Here is a 14,739-nt window from a genome sequence, read left to right on the forward strand (position 1 = left end):
GTCTCACTGGAGGCAAGGCAAAGCCATTATAGGCCCACAAAGCCGGCCCAGTTATCTAGTGACACATGACCCTTTCCCTCGACACAAATACTTCATCTTTGTCGAATGACACTTGGCGACACTTGCGCAAACTTAAACACACACACACACACACGCGCGCGCACACGCACACACACACACACACACACACACACACACACACACACACACACAGGCCATCAGTGGTCAATGACATACAGTATAAGGGGTAACACAGACTGCTGGCGAAAGGGTTGCGCAAACTTAAGCTCACGCGTACACACACGCACGCACACGCACACACACACACACACACACACACACACACACACACACACACACACACACACACACAGAGGCCATCGGTGGTCAATGACATATTAGGGGTAATACAGACTGCTGCAATTCTCTGCAACAATGATTTAAACTTGCTGGCCAAGAAAAACTGATGGAAAATCAGTTAATTTCAGCTGGAGACACTGGCATATGACGTATAAATTAGGTTGTACTCATTTCTATCCTGCTGGCACGCACGCACACGCAGGCACACACACAGTCGCACACACACACTCCTGCCTACCGATCACCACCTCGCATGCATCACGCTAAAAGTGAAACCAACCTTTGACAATAATCTGTGCCACCGCCTCGATCACCCCCAGCGTCGACATGGCGACGCAGGTGTAATTGTTAGACTGCCGCACGTCGGTCAGCTCCAGGACGTTCCGGCCAATGGGCATGTCGTCCTCGGGGGTCAGGTCCTCCGCCCCCAGCATCCATTTGACGTACGGCATCGGCGAGCCCACCGCCACGCAGGTGATGTTGACGTTCCCCCCTGGCATGATCTCGCTGTCAGCCGGAGGAATGGAGAACCTCGGGGGGACACGGCGCACTGGGAAGGGAGGCACGGGAAACGAGTGTTACGAATATGACTTTGATTCTACGAACCATCAAGTCTAATCTGTAGTACTTGGGTGTCACTTGCCAAAAATAACAGATTGTTATCTTGACAATCTGTTGTTGTTAGTATAAATGAGACTTCTGTGTGTGTGTGTGTGTGTGTGTGTGTGAATTATATGATATTGTGCGTTATATACAGTCGATTATTGTTTAGGGTGTATGTTGATGACAAATGGCTGTTTCTCTAGCGAGCAATGTGGTCTCGGATGAGCCCGGGTTTCAATTTCTCAAAGCACAGGATGCATTCGCTCATGTGGACGTGTACATTTCTACTACGCGTGGTCGCAACAGCATGGGTGCACGTTGATACCAAAATGTTTTATTCATGGCGTTTTTAAGGTGCGCTCAATTGAATATTTTATGACCTGAAACGCAACAGAATATTCACAGAAAACTCACGGCAAACACACGCATGCACACACCCAGGACACAAATCACACAACGTGGGATGGTACACAGTAAAATCCTCAGTGTTTATGTATCTGTTTGTAACTCCTGGAGTGTACAAATGTAACCAAATGGACCCATACGGGTCCATTTGTTTACATTTGTACACTCCTGGAGTTAACTTTACTGCGTAGAGCATATCTCAAAAGGAGCAAGTCACTAAACACTGACACATGAAACAGGCCGGACACAACACAGAGGAACAACAGAATTGCAGAGGGAAGCAGTTGCTGTACCAACCTTCTCGCAGCTCTGGAGAGCGAGGGATGACAGAACGAACGCAGCGGGCAGAGAGAGAGAGAGAGAGAGAGAGAGAGAGAGAGAGAGAGAGGGCAAAAGGGGAAAGAGAACGTTGGAGTGAGACAGGGCAAGGCAATAAGGGAAAGTGGGGGGTGAAGAGAAAGTGAATATAGATGAAGAAATAAAGAGCGGGCAGAGAAGGGAGAAGAGAACAGAGAAGTCCACAGTCAGTGTGTTGGATAAAGTACTGTGTGAGACGGGGGGCGGGGGGGGGGAGGGGGGGTCCATCTCCATGGACCGCCTGTCACACTCTCACTGAACGGCAGTACAAGATTTTACCGGCCCTGCAAGCATTGTTAGATTCACATCACTGACTCTGTGCGGTGTGTGTGTGTGGGTTGGTGGGTGTTTTTTTTCCTTCTTTTTCTGGTGTGTGCCAGTGTTGTGTGTATGTGCATCAGTCAGTGTGTTGGATAAAGGGCTGTCTGAGGCAGGGGGTCTCCACTGCTGGCTATCTCCATAGACCGCCTGTTAGACATTCACTGAAGAGCGCAACAAGACTTTACTGGCTCCACAAGCATTGTTAGATTCACATCACTAACTCTATGTGGGGAGTGCATGCGTGTGCGCGCGCGCGCGTGTGTGTGTGTGTGTGTGTGTGTGTGTGTGTGTGTGCGTGTGTGTGTGTGTGTGTGTGTATTTTCAGTGCAGGACAGCATTGTGTGTGTGTGTGTGTGTGTGTGTGTGTGCATTTGTATGTCTTTCTTATTCCTGGAAGCAATATTGGAGTCAGAAAAGCATGCTACGCTGTTAAGCTCCTTTTTTTATTCTTTCGCTGGGCAGACAGAGGAGAGCAGAAGGCCTAGGGTACTGAAATGTCTCAAAGATTTGGTGGGATGGATGAGTGTGTGTGTGTGTGTGTGTGTGTGTGTGTGTGTGTGTGTGTGTGTGTGTGTGTGTGTGTGTGTGTGTGTGTGTGTGTGTGTGTGTGTGTGTGTGTACAGTATGTGTGTGTGTGTGTGTGTGTGTGTGTGTGTGTGTGTGTGTGTGTGTGTGTGTGTGTGTGTGTGTGTGTGTGTGTGTGTGTGTGTGTGTGTGTGTGTGTGTGTATACAGTGTGTGTGTGTGTGTGTGTGTGTGTGTGTGTGTGTGTGTGTGTGTGTGTGTGTGTGTGCATGCATGCGTACGAGCTCGTGTGTGCATGTGCATGTGAAAGAGCGTGTAGGAGCTGAAAGGGAATAATATTGCCTGAGGAGGTGAACTTCCTGTCAGATGTAGAGAGAGACACAAGTCTTAACCAGACAATGATTTGGGTTTTCCTCTCAGGTCTAAAGGCTAAGAAGAGAGGCCAAAGAGATGAATAGCCTTAGTGAAGCATTCTGCCCTCCGCCCTCTACGGGCAGAAACACATCTCATTTGCAAACCATACACAATAGAATCCCCAGTGTTATTTAATTGTGAGAGTGTAAATAAAATGGACCGGTAAGAGTCCATTTGGGTCCATTTTTACATTGTCAGAGTTAAATGAACACAGATTTTGGTCCCGTTTGGCTTCATGACATTATGAATTATGAGCCTTGCTCTGTCGCAGAAGGTCTAATGGCGTCATTATCCCATGACAAATGCATATCCCTTCTAGAACATATTTCATTGTGACACCGAAAATTCCTGAGTTAATTTGAGTGTGTGAAAATGTAGCACATGCAGTAATTACTTCTTAACTTATTAAAGGTCATATTAATAACATATTTATGTACACGACTAATAAAAAGAAAATAGATCCACAAAAAAAATATATATATATAAAAAATATATATATTTTTTGGCAATTTTTGAATATTTTTTTTACACAAATCTTCTCTTCTGGGGGTCCCTGGCAAAACTTTTCAGATAGGGCGTCTGAGAACCACTGGTCTATTGCACCTCTAAAATGGAAAAATTCTGTGTTGGACTTTGGTTCTGGAGATGAGACTCTCTTACCTCTGACATACAGATTAGCCGGGGTGGAGTAACGTGTCCCATCACTGTTGGTGGCAACGCACTCATACTTCCCCTGGTCGGACTCCTCACTCAGCTCTATCTGCAGGGCACCTGGATGGAGGCAGGGATGGAAGACACAGAGCCAGAGAGAGGACAGAGAACAGATAAAGCAATCACAAAAGGGTGATAAGATGTCCGTTAACCGTGCATTGGCATATATGACATATTAACATAGAAATGGGAAGAACTGTATTAAGAGAAAATGAATCTGGTTCGAGTGGTTTCAGGGGAGCTTCAGCAAAAACAAGCTGAATTGTGTAACCCTGGGCTAAAAAGGGGAGTCAGTTCTATGGGGAAACGTTAGTTTCTATCACTGTCAGCAAAAAAGAACCCCAACAAAATAAGGGCTTGTTGGGAAGAGAAAAAGGAAGAAAATGGGGGTTATAAGACCTACAAAAACAGAGAATGTTCTTCATGCAAGCCAGAGATTAATCCGCCAACCAAACCGAAAAATGTTGAGAAATCCAGATACAGTACAATACTTTTAAAACCCTTTGCTGAAAATTGAGAGCCATTTCTTTCACAGAGCAAAATTCAGTTTTATTTTACAAGGATATAAAAAGTATTGCCATGGCAATAAGATATCCCCAAGCCCCTCAGGATCCACCAAAGGGATCAGTTGTGTGATGTCATAGAAACCATTAAAAGACATCAACCAATTTCCATTAAGGCCAGAAGACACAAAAAAAGGAACGACATACGCAAAGCCTTGGAAAGGGACCGATGCTTTCACGTTCCCTGAAAATAGAAAAATGGTCAAAAAAGGGTCAAGGGGTTTTGATAGATGGGGTTGATGGGGATAAGGCAAAAAAGCGCCCATAAAAAACTTTATCAAAAAAGTGGTTGTCTGGGGCTTTTTGACAGCAATGGGATAGAAAAGAGACAGGAATTGGTATATTTGAATGGTAACAAAAATAGGAATGTAATATACGTGTGTGTGGGCGGCGTGCGTGCGTGCATGTGTGCATAGTAAAGTCCTCAGTGTTAAGTTAACCCTGAGAGTACACAAATGTAGCCACATGGACCCGTAAAGGTCCATTTGTCTAACTTAACACTAAGGGTTTCACAGTGTATGTGTGAGAGAGGATGACTACGAGTGTGCCTGAGATTTCACCATCTGGACTTTTCAGGCTGAGCGCACTAACAGCTGGGAGGGAAAACAAAACAAGGCTCTCTGATTGGGCGAATATAGGCGTGGTAAGAGTGGAGGTGGGGTCAAGATCAAGGCAAGACCCCAGAAAGAAAATAAGCAAATAAATAAAAAGAGGACTTAAGATAAGATTAAAACAGAACAAAGGGTAAAGAATGTAGTATGCTTTGTCACCTCAAACTAAGCAACACAGGAGTGAAACCCTCATAAGCACAACACACCAAGAAATGAAAAGACAGCAGATGGTGCAAGAAGCTACAGGAAGTCTCATTGAACCGATGAGATGAAAACACAGAGAGAGAGAGAGATCACAATATGCCACAGAAGCAATGCATATCTGAAGAGTTACACAGTTAACTTTGAGGCGGAGAAGTGGAAATGAAGCAATAAAAGGGATGAAACGAGATGAGAGGAGAGGAGGTGATTATTATTAAGTCACTGTATAATGAATTGCTCACTCAATTCCAATTTTCCCCCTCTGGCCCCCATCGGTTACACACTTCTCACAGATCTGAAGCAGTTGGATTAGCATTACCAGCGCGGTAAGTATCTCGGAATGGACTAATACAGTACAGAATGGAGCCGCATCCCCCAGCTTCTTCAGATCTATGAGGAGTGAACTCGTAGGGGAGGGTGGGGTTCAAAATGGAATCAGGCCCACTGTGTTGTGTTAGTCCTCCCGGCAGTCTTACCTCGTATGGGCGTGCCACCTGAGTGGGCAATGAATGCACGAGATTAGAGAAGAAGAAGAAGAAGAAAATGTTAGTACCACAGAAGGAGAAAGGGAGCAGGAGGTAGGGACACAGGACAGGGGGGGAGGAGGGGGGGTCTTGGAAAGGAGAAGAACCAAATTAGATAGAAGGACTTGATACACCTGATCATTAGAGAGAGAGAGAGAGAGAGAGAGAGAGAGAGAGAGAGAGAGAGAGAGAAAGAGAGAGAGAGAGAGAGAGAGAGAGAGAGAATCAAGAGTGTAAATAAAGAAAGAATAAGCCTGAGGGGAGAGAGAGAGAGAGAGAGAGAGAGAGAGAGAGAGAGAGAGCTACTAGATAGATAGAATGACAGACAGTGACAGAACTATAAGGAGATAAGTTATTGATTTAACTTCATTGACTTGCAGCAGGGTAGGGTGTGGGGGTGGGATTGGGGTTGGGGGGGGGGTGTTGGAGGTTGGTAGTGTCTTCTATACTACAGCAGCACTACACTTCTGGGACAAGGATGCACTATAGGCTTCTGGGGCAGGCGGGCAGGGCCTGAGTGAAACCCAACTACAGCACTTTAAAGTCTGCACAACGCGCCCGTACGTCCACACGAAGGGGAACTATTTGAGGCGGTCCGTCCACGTTGTGTGTCTACTTCTTAACCGATTCCATCCGGGAATGCATCTGTGTCATTTTAGATTTGAGCTATAACCATTATTTTATACGTTGGCTATTCAAAAATAGCAGATCTACAAGCTCATAGGAGCTTGGAGATAAAAATCTTGAACATTTGTGCAAATCTTTGAATACATACTGTATAATTTTTAACTAAAATCTTTGCTTCTGGAGGTCAAAATATTTTACAAATGTTTGTTTAAAAATATATATTCAAAGATTTGCACACATTCTCACGATTTTTCAAAAATAGCCAAAGACATGACAAAAATGACAGAGATAAGTTCCCGGATTTAATGGGTTAACACAGTGCTTTTTTGATTGAATACTTTATCGACAGTTTGCAAAAAGTACAAGTGGTACGATTACACAATGATGCTAAAAGGATAACACAAAAAGTCCTGAGGGCTTGTTCCATTGTGGTCCTAATTGGTAATTGGTTACACCGTCATACTGTATAAATCAGGCTTTAGTCCTGGCCGTAGACTGGCCAAGAGTCTAGTCGGGTCCAGGGACCACCAGTCGAAATGGAACCCCACAGGTCTGCACGTGGAAATTGATTAGTTATCTGTTCTTCATCAGCATGTCTCCATTAATATTACTGAAGTGAAGATAAAGAAAACGACATAACTGGGAGCTCTAGTCTATACTATTCTTTTAGGTACAGTGATGTTTAGGTACATCTTTTTGAAGGTGCAAACAAACAAGACAAGAGGTGCTTGTTGCAACGATTATACATTTATATAATTATACTGTATTTATATGTATGCATTGGATTTGGCCACACCCCGAAATGCCTGTATGTGTGCCCGCATTGAGTGAAAATAATCAAATCAAATCAAATATTAAAACAATACAGAACTGGGAGTTCTATACTATACAGTTCACAACAGGGAGGGGAGGGGATGCTAGCAGCCTGAAACCTAGTAGTCATTGATTTTCAAACAGTGGCTCCACCAGAGGCCTACCGACAGCCATCTGCAGCTGATGGCTTATTGAGTAGTAACCCTATACAGCAGCAGGGGGTGAGCGAGTGAGTGAGTGAGTGAGTGAGTGAGTGAGTGGGTGAGTGGGTGAAAGAAAGAGAGATTAAGTGAGGGTGATTGAATAAGTGAGGGTGCGGGGGATTCAATAGGTGAGAGTAAGGAGAAAGTAATGTTCTTTCTTTGGATGTGGAAAGTTGTAGGTGCACGGATGAGGGGTCAGCCAGCTATCTCAAAGGTGCCAGGGGTGGACAGCTGTTGTGAGTAAAGTGTGTGTGTGTGTGTGTGTGTGTGTGTGTGTGTGTGTGTGTGTGTGTGTGTGTGTGTGTGTGTGTGTGTGTGTGTGTGTGTGTGTGTGTGTGTGTGTGTGTGTGTGTGTGTGTGTGTGTGTGTGTGTGTGTGTGTGTGTCCATGTATGTTTGTGTGTGTACCTATGTGTGTGTGTGTACTTATGCATGGTACTGTGACCAGTGTGACTGTTAGTAAAATGCGTGCCATGCATTTTAATAACACCACATTATTGTAACAGGTGAGAGAGCAGCAGCAGCATCAGTGGCAATTAGTGTGTATAGAGAGACAGGTAAGAGTAAGGTTGTGAGCCTCAGAGCTGAAGCACTTACCAAAGGACTCTGTTGTTAAAAAAAGATACAAAGAGAAGAGAAACAGCATAGACATGGCATTACAATGGGACCATCGGTTACACAGAGGAGTTGACTCACTAGAAAAAGCCTTCAACAGTAACAGTGGCTCCATAAAGGTCAAAGATACTGATTATCTACAGACATTGTGTGCGCTAACGAGAGTTTTAAAAAGTCAAAGCTAACATCACGATCCATTTCCCTAATTATCACAGAGAATACCAATATATCACACCAAATAATTTCATGCTGACATTTTGAGTCGTTACAGTGGCTTACTGTTTTGTTGCTTTGGAAATAATGTAAAATAAAGGTCAAATGGGGAGTTTGAACAGGGAGTCTGCATACGGAGTCGTAATGCCAGATTTATACTTAGCTACGTCCCAGTGTCACGCACCGAAAATAGCCAATCTACAAGCTCACAACACAGCTATTTTCAGTGCGTGACATCCACGCACAACCAAGTATAACTCAGGCTTCAGGGTTGAGCCAGAGATAGGAACGCAAAGCAGGATTGAGGGTCCAAAGTTGGCTGGAAGCAGGAGGAGGTTTAAGGAGGGAGGGTCTTGGCTACAATACGTTGTGATCTCACACTACTGTGGCTACTTGATGTATAGCCAAACATAATTATTGCAGAATGGCTGAACGTATGTCAATTTTTATTTCCACGCCAGGCACGATTCAAATCCATGACAGAGATGGAAATCACACAGTGTTCATTTAGTCACAGCAGTGAGCTATTTCAGAGAGGGGGTATTCCCAATGGACAGGCACCATCATCATCTGCGTTTAAACCTTTTTATGTGTACCAGTGCTTGGTTTTGGTTTTTGGTCTGTATACGAGTGATGAACAATATGAGGCCAATATTTACAATGAGTTCACGCCGTTTAGACAGAGTTGAAAGGTCAAAGCTTCTGTGATGGTGATGTGCGTAGGAAGACCTCAGACAGTTCAGACACAAACAGAGAGTTGGGAAACACTGGATTCAGTAAACGAAGAGTTAGAAGAAGAGTCTGGGAGACTTGACGCATCGTCAACTTATACTAAGAGGAGCAGCTGAGGAGAACAGCCAGTAAACACGGCAGGAGTGGAACAGCAAGGAAGATGAGCACGAACAAGGGACCAGAAAACAGAGGCATTTATAGATGAAGAAGAAGAGGGAAGGAGGGAGGGAGGGAGATAGAAAGAGTGAAATGGTGCAGGGACAAACAACCAAAATGAGAAAAGGTTCAGGGAGAAAGAGAGACAACAGAAAGAATGGGGGGGGGGGGGGTAAGCTCAATTGTTACCTGAGCGGAGCTGCTTGATTCGTCCATTGTTATTGGACGTGTTGACCGGCAGGAAATCCTTGAACCAGGTGATTTCTGGGTCAGGGTTGCCACTGGCAGCACAGAGCATGGTGGCGGTCCGCGAGCGCTCCACCACCTTCAACTGTGGTCCCATGTCGATGGTGGGGAAGCCCGAGGGCAACTGGTCCTCTGGCGGAGTCAAATACAGACGGTATGGAGAGTTAGACAGGATTCACATCTTCAGCTGTGGAGCAGTTTTCTTTTGCAGAGACTCCTCTCAAAGGCAACTAGCCCTTGAGGGGAGTCAAGTGAAGGTTTATAAATAGACAGTTTATAAATAGACCTTTATTGATCCCAAGGGAAATTCCAGAGGGAAATTATGTACATAATCAAAACACGGTCGACATCAGTTTTCATCTGTGGATTTCCCAAAGACGCAAAAGAGTCAGTAACAATTCAGCATATGTTGGGAGCTATACAAAGCCCCAGGCAAGTGTCCTCAGATCAGATCAGATCGATCAATTATGAATTAAAAATGCTGCATTGTGCTGGGAAAGAGCCGGTAACAATTAACCTCTTCTTTGTTTTTATTTTTATAAAACAAGCTGGGAGTACAGCCTCTGCATCAATCAAATGGAGATGTCAAATAAAATCAGTTTTGTTGGGGAGATGTGTGGAGGGTCTTTTGGGATGGCAAATCAAATGTTAATAGAAAGCTGAACCAAATTAACGTCAGGAGTCGTTTCACTGCGATGAAGGTGTTAAAAGGTGGTAGTCTAACTTCAGTCAGTTGAAGAGGAAGATATGAAAAGCGGTTGGGGACAAACATCATAGACTAGATCAAATCTAACCCCTTTCCCATAGGAAATCCCCAACATTGTCAAATAAACTAGAAATACTGCATCGCAAATCAAATGCCTCTGCCAACCAGTTGCAGTTTACGTCCATATACTGTCTCTCTGTCTGACTTCGAAGGGATTTAATAAACACAATTAAATGTATTCTTAGAGGATATGCAAGTAATGTGGGATTTCACAATGACTTTGACCTTTGACTTTTGCCCTCCTAAGTCTAAGCAGTTCATCCTTAAGTCCAATTTGTGCAGGAAGTTGGGACACACAGATAGATGGACAGACAACCCAAAAACATATTGCCGCTGGGCAAGGCTGGCAGAGACATAGAAATAATGTGTCAAAGGCATTGGATAGTCATTCACACATTGGCCTCCTTTATGGTTCCATATGGTGTCCGTTCCCACAGATGAATCAGATGAATGTATGTAATGGATACAATACTACAATACCAATGCTTGTGGGTATACTCTGGGTGTGAGTATTAAGCACGTGAGACTAGGCAAAGGCTCCAGACTAGGGATATTCGATATTGACTTTTTTGCCGATATTCTGATATTGTCCAACTCTTAATTTCCAATTCCGATATCAACCAATATCCATATATGCGGTCTTTTTCAACAAAAGTCAACTAATTGTAAGGTAACAACATCACATATCTAATACTAGAGTTTCGGGGGGCTACGCCCCCCTCAACCCCAGCCGCGCACGGGGCGCAGCGTGGCTGTGTGTATATTGGGGGACCCAAATCGCCGGAGTAAAACTGTGGAAAAGTTTTTTTGAAAAAGGAAAAAATGTGAAGAAATAATATTTGTTATGTTTCAGGGGGTCCACAGGGGGTCCGCGGACCCCCTGATGGTCCACTGACCCCCTGTGGAGTGTTGGGACGCGCGGGGACACCCCTGGAACTTTTTTTTTTTTTTTCATGAAGGTGGTTGCTTGTTTCTGGCGCAGGCTGTGCAAACCTGGCAACCCAGCGCATGCTGCCGCACGTTTAAGTGGCGTAGCGTCATGAGGGTCAGTGGGGCCGTGGCTCGGTCAGTGAAGACCCTGTAGTGCGGATGATATGTGGCATAGAGGGGCAGATTGTAAATCCACAGAGGAAACATCCGTGGGCTACCATTGGTTCAGCGATGTGTGCGGTTGCCCTGCGGCCCCTCCTCCTCCACCAATGTGCAGTATTGAGAGCCTTGACGTCACAACAATTGGAGCGATGGGCACTGCACTGTGGTTGGTTAGGGTACACCTAGGGCCCAGGTAGAACCCAGTGAAAGCCTGCATGGGCAAAGGCAGTTAGGACCCGCCTTGGTCCCACATAAACATGGCTAGTTGGGGCCCACCTAAGGGCCAGGTAGAAGCTACTTATAGCCTGCATGGGCATCGCAGTTGGGACTGAAGTGGATGCCGCTGACATTGCTGACATGGGGTCCATATGGTTTAGCCCACCTTGAAACCATATGGGAACTACGCTGGCATGCTGGCTGTAATGCAAACGCTGCATCATACCTGCAGTGTGTAGTTTGATGTTGTGTGTGTAGCAGATATACCTGCAGTGTGTAGATCAATGTCCATAGGAAAGTCAATGCCCAGCAGTGTTTTTTTTCCCCAGCAGAGTTTCTAGTGTCTCTGTGTCTCTGTTGAAGAGGTTGCACATGAACTCTGCAGCCGCACTGAGGCGCTCCAACACAAACACTCTGACATTAAGCTGCTTCACACAACAAACATCAGCACCACGCTGCTGTTTGTCCAAAAGACACAACATCTCCTCTCCCACCGACGTCATGTGTTCATTTATCGACAGGCGTACAGACTCCTTTTGACACATTTTACGTCGTTTATCCAGCTCTCACTGACTCTCCACATCGGGCTGTTATTTTGCTGCGAGCAAGTCAACGATGTGAGAGATTAGCTATCACAGACGGACGGACAGGGGGTGAAACATAGTCTTGCGCCATGCCTTTCGGCCTGGCGGAGACAATAAAAAACCGAAAGTAAAGGAAATGGCCATTTCTGCAACAGAAGTAGTCAATAAACTATGCTATGAAAACATGGGCCACATTGGCAAAGAATGTAAGAAAGAGGCAATCATGTAGAAAATAGCCGATCTCCAAGCTTACAAAGCCTCTCAACGTGAGGCGTTTCGAGCTTGTAGATCGGCTATTTTCACAATATTTACTTGTGGAACGGAGTCAAACAGAATGGGGGGGTCCCAGATCAAGTACGTGTATTTGGGGGGGGGGGGGGGCGGCGTGAAAGGGTTGATAAACACTGCTCTAATCGGAGCGAAATTATCTGAAATTACTACATGACCATAATGCAGCCTAACAGGCGTTGCACGGGGCGGTCCTGCCATTACGTTAGTTACTGTAGTTGCTGTGGAGCTACATAGTTCTCCAGAAGACACACACAAACATACACCATCTACAATGGACGAACTGAGCAGCAATATAGACATTCACCACACGAACGTGCATTGTTGAGAAAGTGATTGCACAGCCGCTGCAGGCATGACAACCAGGTTAGCGTTAGCGACATGGCAGCTATCACAGCGCCCTGTCCGTCGTGCTGCAACTGCCTGTGATGGCTACAGCAGTAACAGCAAGCTGTCTGCGATGCCATTGTCTGGAGACTGCTCTTAGCGTGACAGGACCAATGAGAGTGAGCGCTGTAGTTGTTGCTAAGATACGGTGGCGTCTCTGCCCCATAGCTTGTAGATCTCTCACACATGATTGGCGTAGGCTGCGTTGCCAGGTCTGACTTTGTGTCTAAGCAATGGTCGGCTTATTTTTGCGCGCCTTTGGGCTCGTTTGCATTGTGCGCACGGCAGCGCTTGTTTAGCGTACGTCAGCGCGACGTGGCAACGGACGTGGCAACGTGAAAGGTGATTGGCTGGTGAAAAGAAACACCCGACGTTACACCAGAAATGGTGCCTGGAGAAAATGGTGACCAAAAAAAAAGTTTGGAAAAAAAGGAAAAAACCCCCGCAGCGGCTGCGTGCTGTTGTGGTGATGAGGTCGTGCGCACGGTAAACGGTACGAAGCTGCCTCCCCTTCCGTTTTGTCCGACATTTGGTGAGTAGAATTAATTATGTTGCGCGGTGGAAAAGGTGTAGTTAGCAGTGAGATGTCCCCTACGCGAGGCGTAAATTCAGCGCGGCCGCCGTGGCGAGTCAGTTGCCGACATGTGGTCTGGCGGTGCGTTGTTTAGTCGATAACAGAGCTGTGGGGTGTGGACACCGAGGGTGCGGAAGTTGGTCGCCATTTATATAGTTAGAAAATAAAATAGCTATAATATCAATATAATATCTAATAAATATCTAATAAATTCAAAATAATACAGTGATGTTTTCAATTAAGTGAGTCCCGGGACTCACTGGTGGTCATTTGAATGAGTCCCACTAATCTTAGATTAGATGTGGGCCTATTTGACAGTGCAGAAGCATAATTGCCTTGATGCATATAACATTAATGAGCGTCAACGAGCGTCAGCTGGACACAGACACACAAACCTGCCCTCTGCAGTGCTCTAAACTGAAAGTGAATGGAGTCTGTCTCATTTCTCTCCAAAAGCCCTTGAATATGATGGAATATGATTAAGGATTACTGTGATTATGGTAAGCTCATAATCACATTTCATATCACACACACCATACAGTAAGAACTCCTGTAACTTTCACTTTTTTTCCAAAAAGCTTATGTGCTTTTTCCAAAAAACGATACAGATATTTTCCGATATTACATTCTTATGCTATTATCGGCCGATAATATCTGGCGGCTGATAATATCGGACATCCCAACTCCAGACTATAACAGAAATCCTCTCGGGATGCAGTCAAGACATAGAGGATTTCTTATTTAATTTTTTCTTCTCGGAATATCAATTGAGCCAACTGTCAGTGCACATATCACTGTCCCTGGCAAGTGCTCCCTGCACTGACATCTTGTCTGTGTAACACCAGGAAATGACAGCTCCTATCATGAAAGCTGCATTGTAGTATAATCTATGCAACAATATATCCATTTCAGCAAATTTCTGCTTAGTTGCAACATTGTTCTTGTGAAGTTGTTTTGTACTTATTAGTGAAGATTATAAAGGTCGCTATGTCCGTTTAGAGACAAGCCTATTGTAAACTGCCTTCTCTGCCTTGTGTTGCCCCAATATTTCACCTATAAGTTGCTAGTAATATTCACATGCATATCATCAACCATACACTACAAGGAAACAAAAGAAAGTAAACTTAATTGATGATCTACACTACAGTATGCATGTGAACGATTTATTTTTTGGTCTCTTAGTTACCAACGTTGGTCTTATGAAGCAGTATTACTCGAGAACAAAACGCCATACCTTACGGAATTCTGACTCCTTCCTTCCCCACTTCAGCTGTGGGAGAAGAGTTCCGTAAATGGTACAAGGTCAAGAGTGGGGAAATATCCAGAACTAAATTGAATGGCAATCGATAAGACTGCTGTTTCCACATTTTGTCAATATGGAACATTGCCAGGGGATTTACATCTGGGAAAGGAGCTTACTGTATATAGTTTTCCTTCATTGTAAAGGAAGCAAGCTTTCAGCCGATGGAAGCGTCGCTAACGGAAGTTCTTCTTGATAGCAAAATTCTCAACTTTTCTTCCAAGACTGCGTTTTGAGACAGCTAGATGAAATGTCAGATTCATGAGTCACCCATAATAAAATGGATAAAGATAGATCTGGTGAAAACAGACAGATGGGCAAGAAGAGTGCTTGA

The 14,739-nt window shown here is 44.8% G+C and overlaps 1 protein-coding gene across 1 annotated transcript in view; it reads right to left on the reverse strand.

Moving 5' to 3' along the window:
* Positions 1-14,739, reverse strand: part of ptprdb (protein tyrosine phosphatase receptor type Db) — a 138,769-nt gene that overhangs the window by 63,104 nt on the left and 60,926 nt on the right. The window contains exons 5-7 of the mRNA XM_084070460.1: positions 9,142-9,330; positions 3,645-3,755; positions 641-910 (exon numbers count right to left, since the gene is read on the reverse strand). Of these exons, the coding sequence (XP_083926586.1) occupies positions 641-910; positions 3,645-3,755; positions 9,142-9,330 (570 nt within the window). The remainder of the gene's footprint in view (positions 1-640; positions 911-3,644; positions 3,756-9,141; positions 9,331-14,739) is intronic.

This window comes from Gymnoscopelus microlampas (genome assembly GCF_963454915.1).
Source record: "Gymnoscopelus microlampas genome assembly, chromosome: 2".
NCBI lineage: Eukaryota > Metazoa > Chordata > Actinopteri > Myctophiformes > Myctophidae > Gymnoscopelus > Gymnoscopelus microlampas.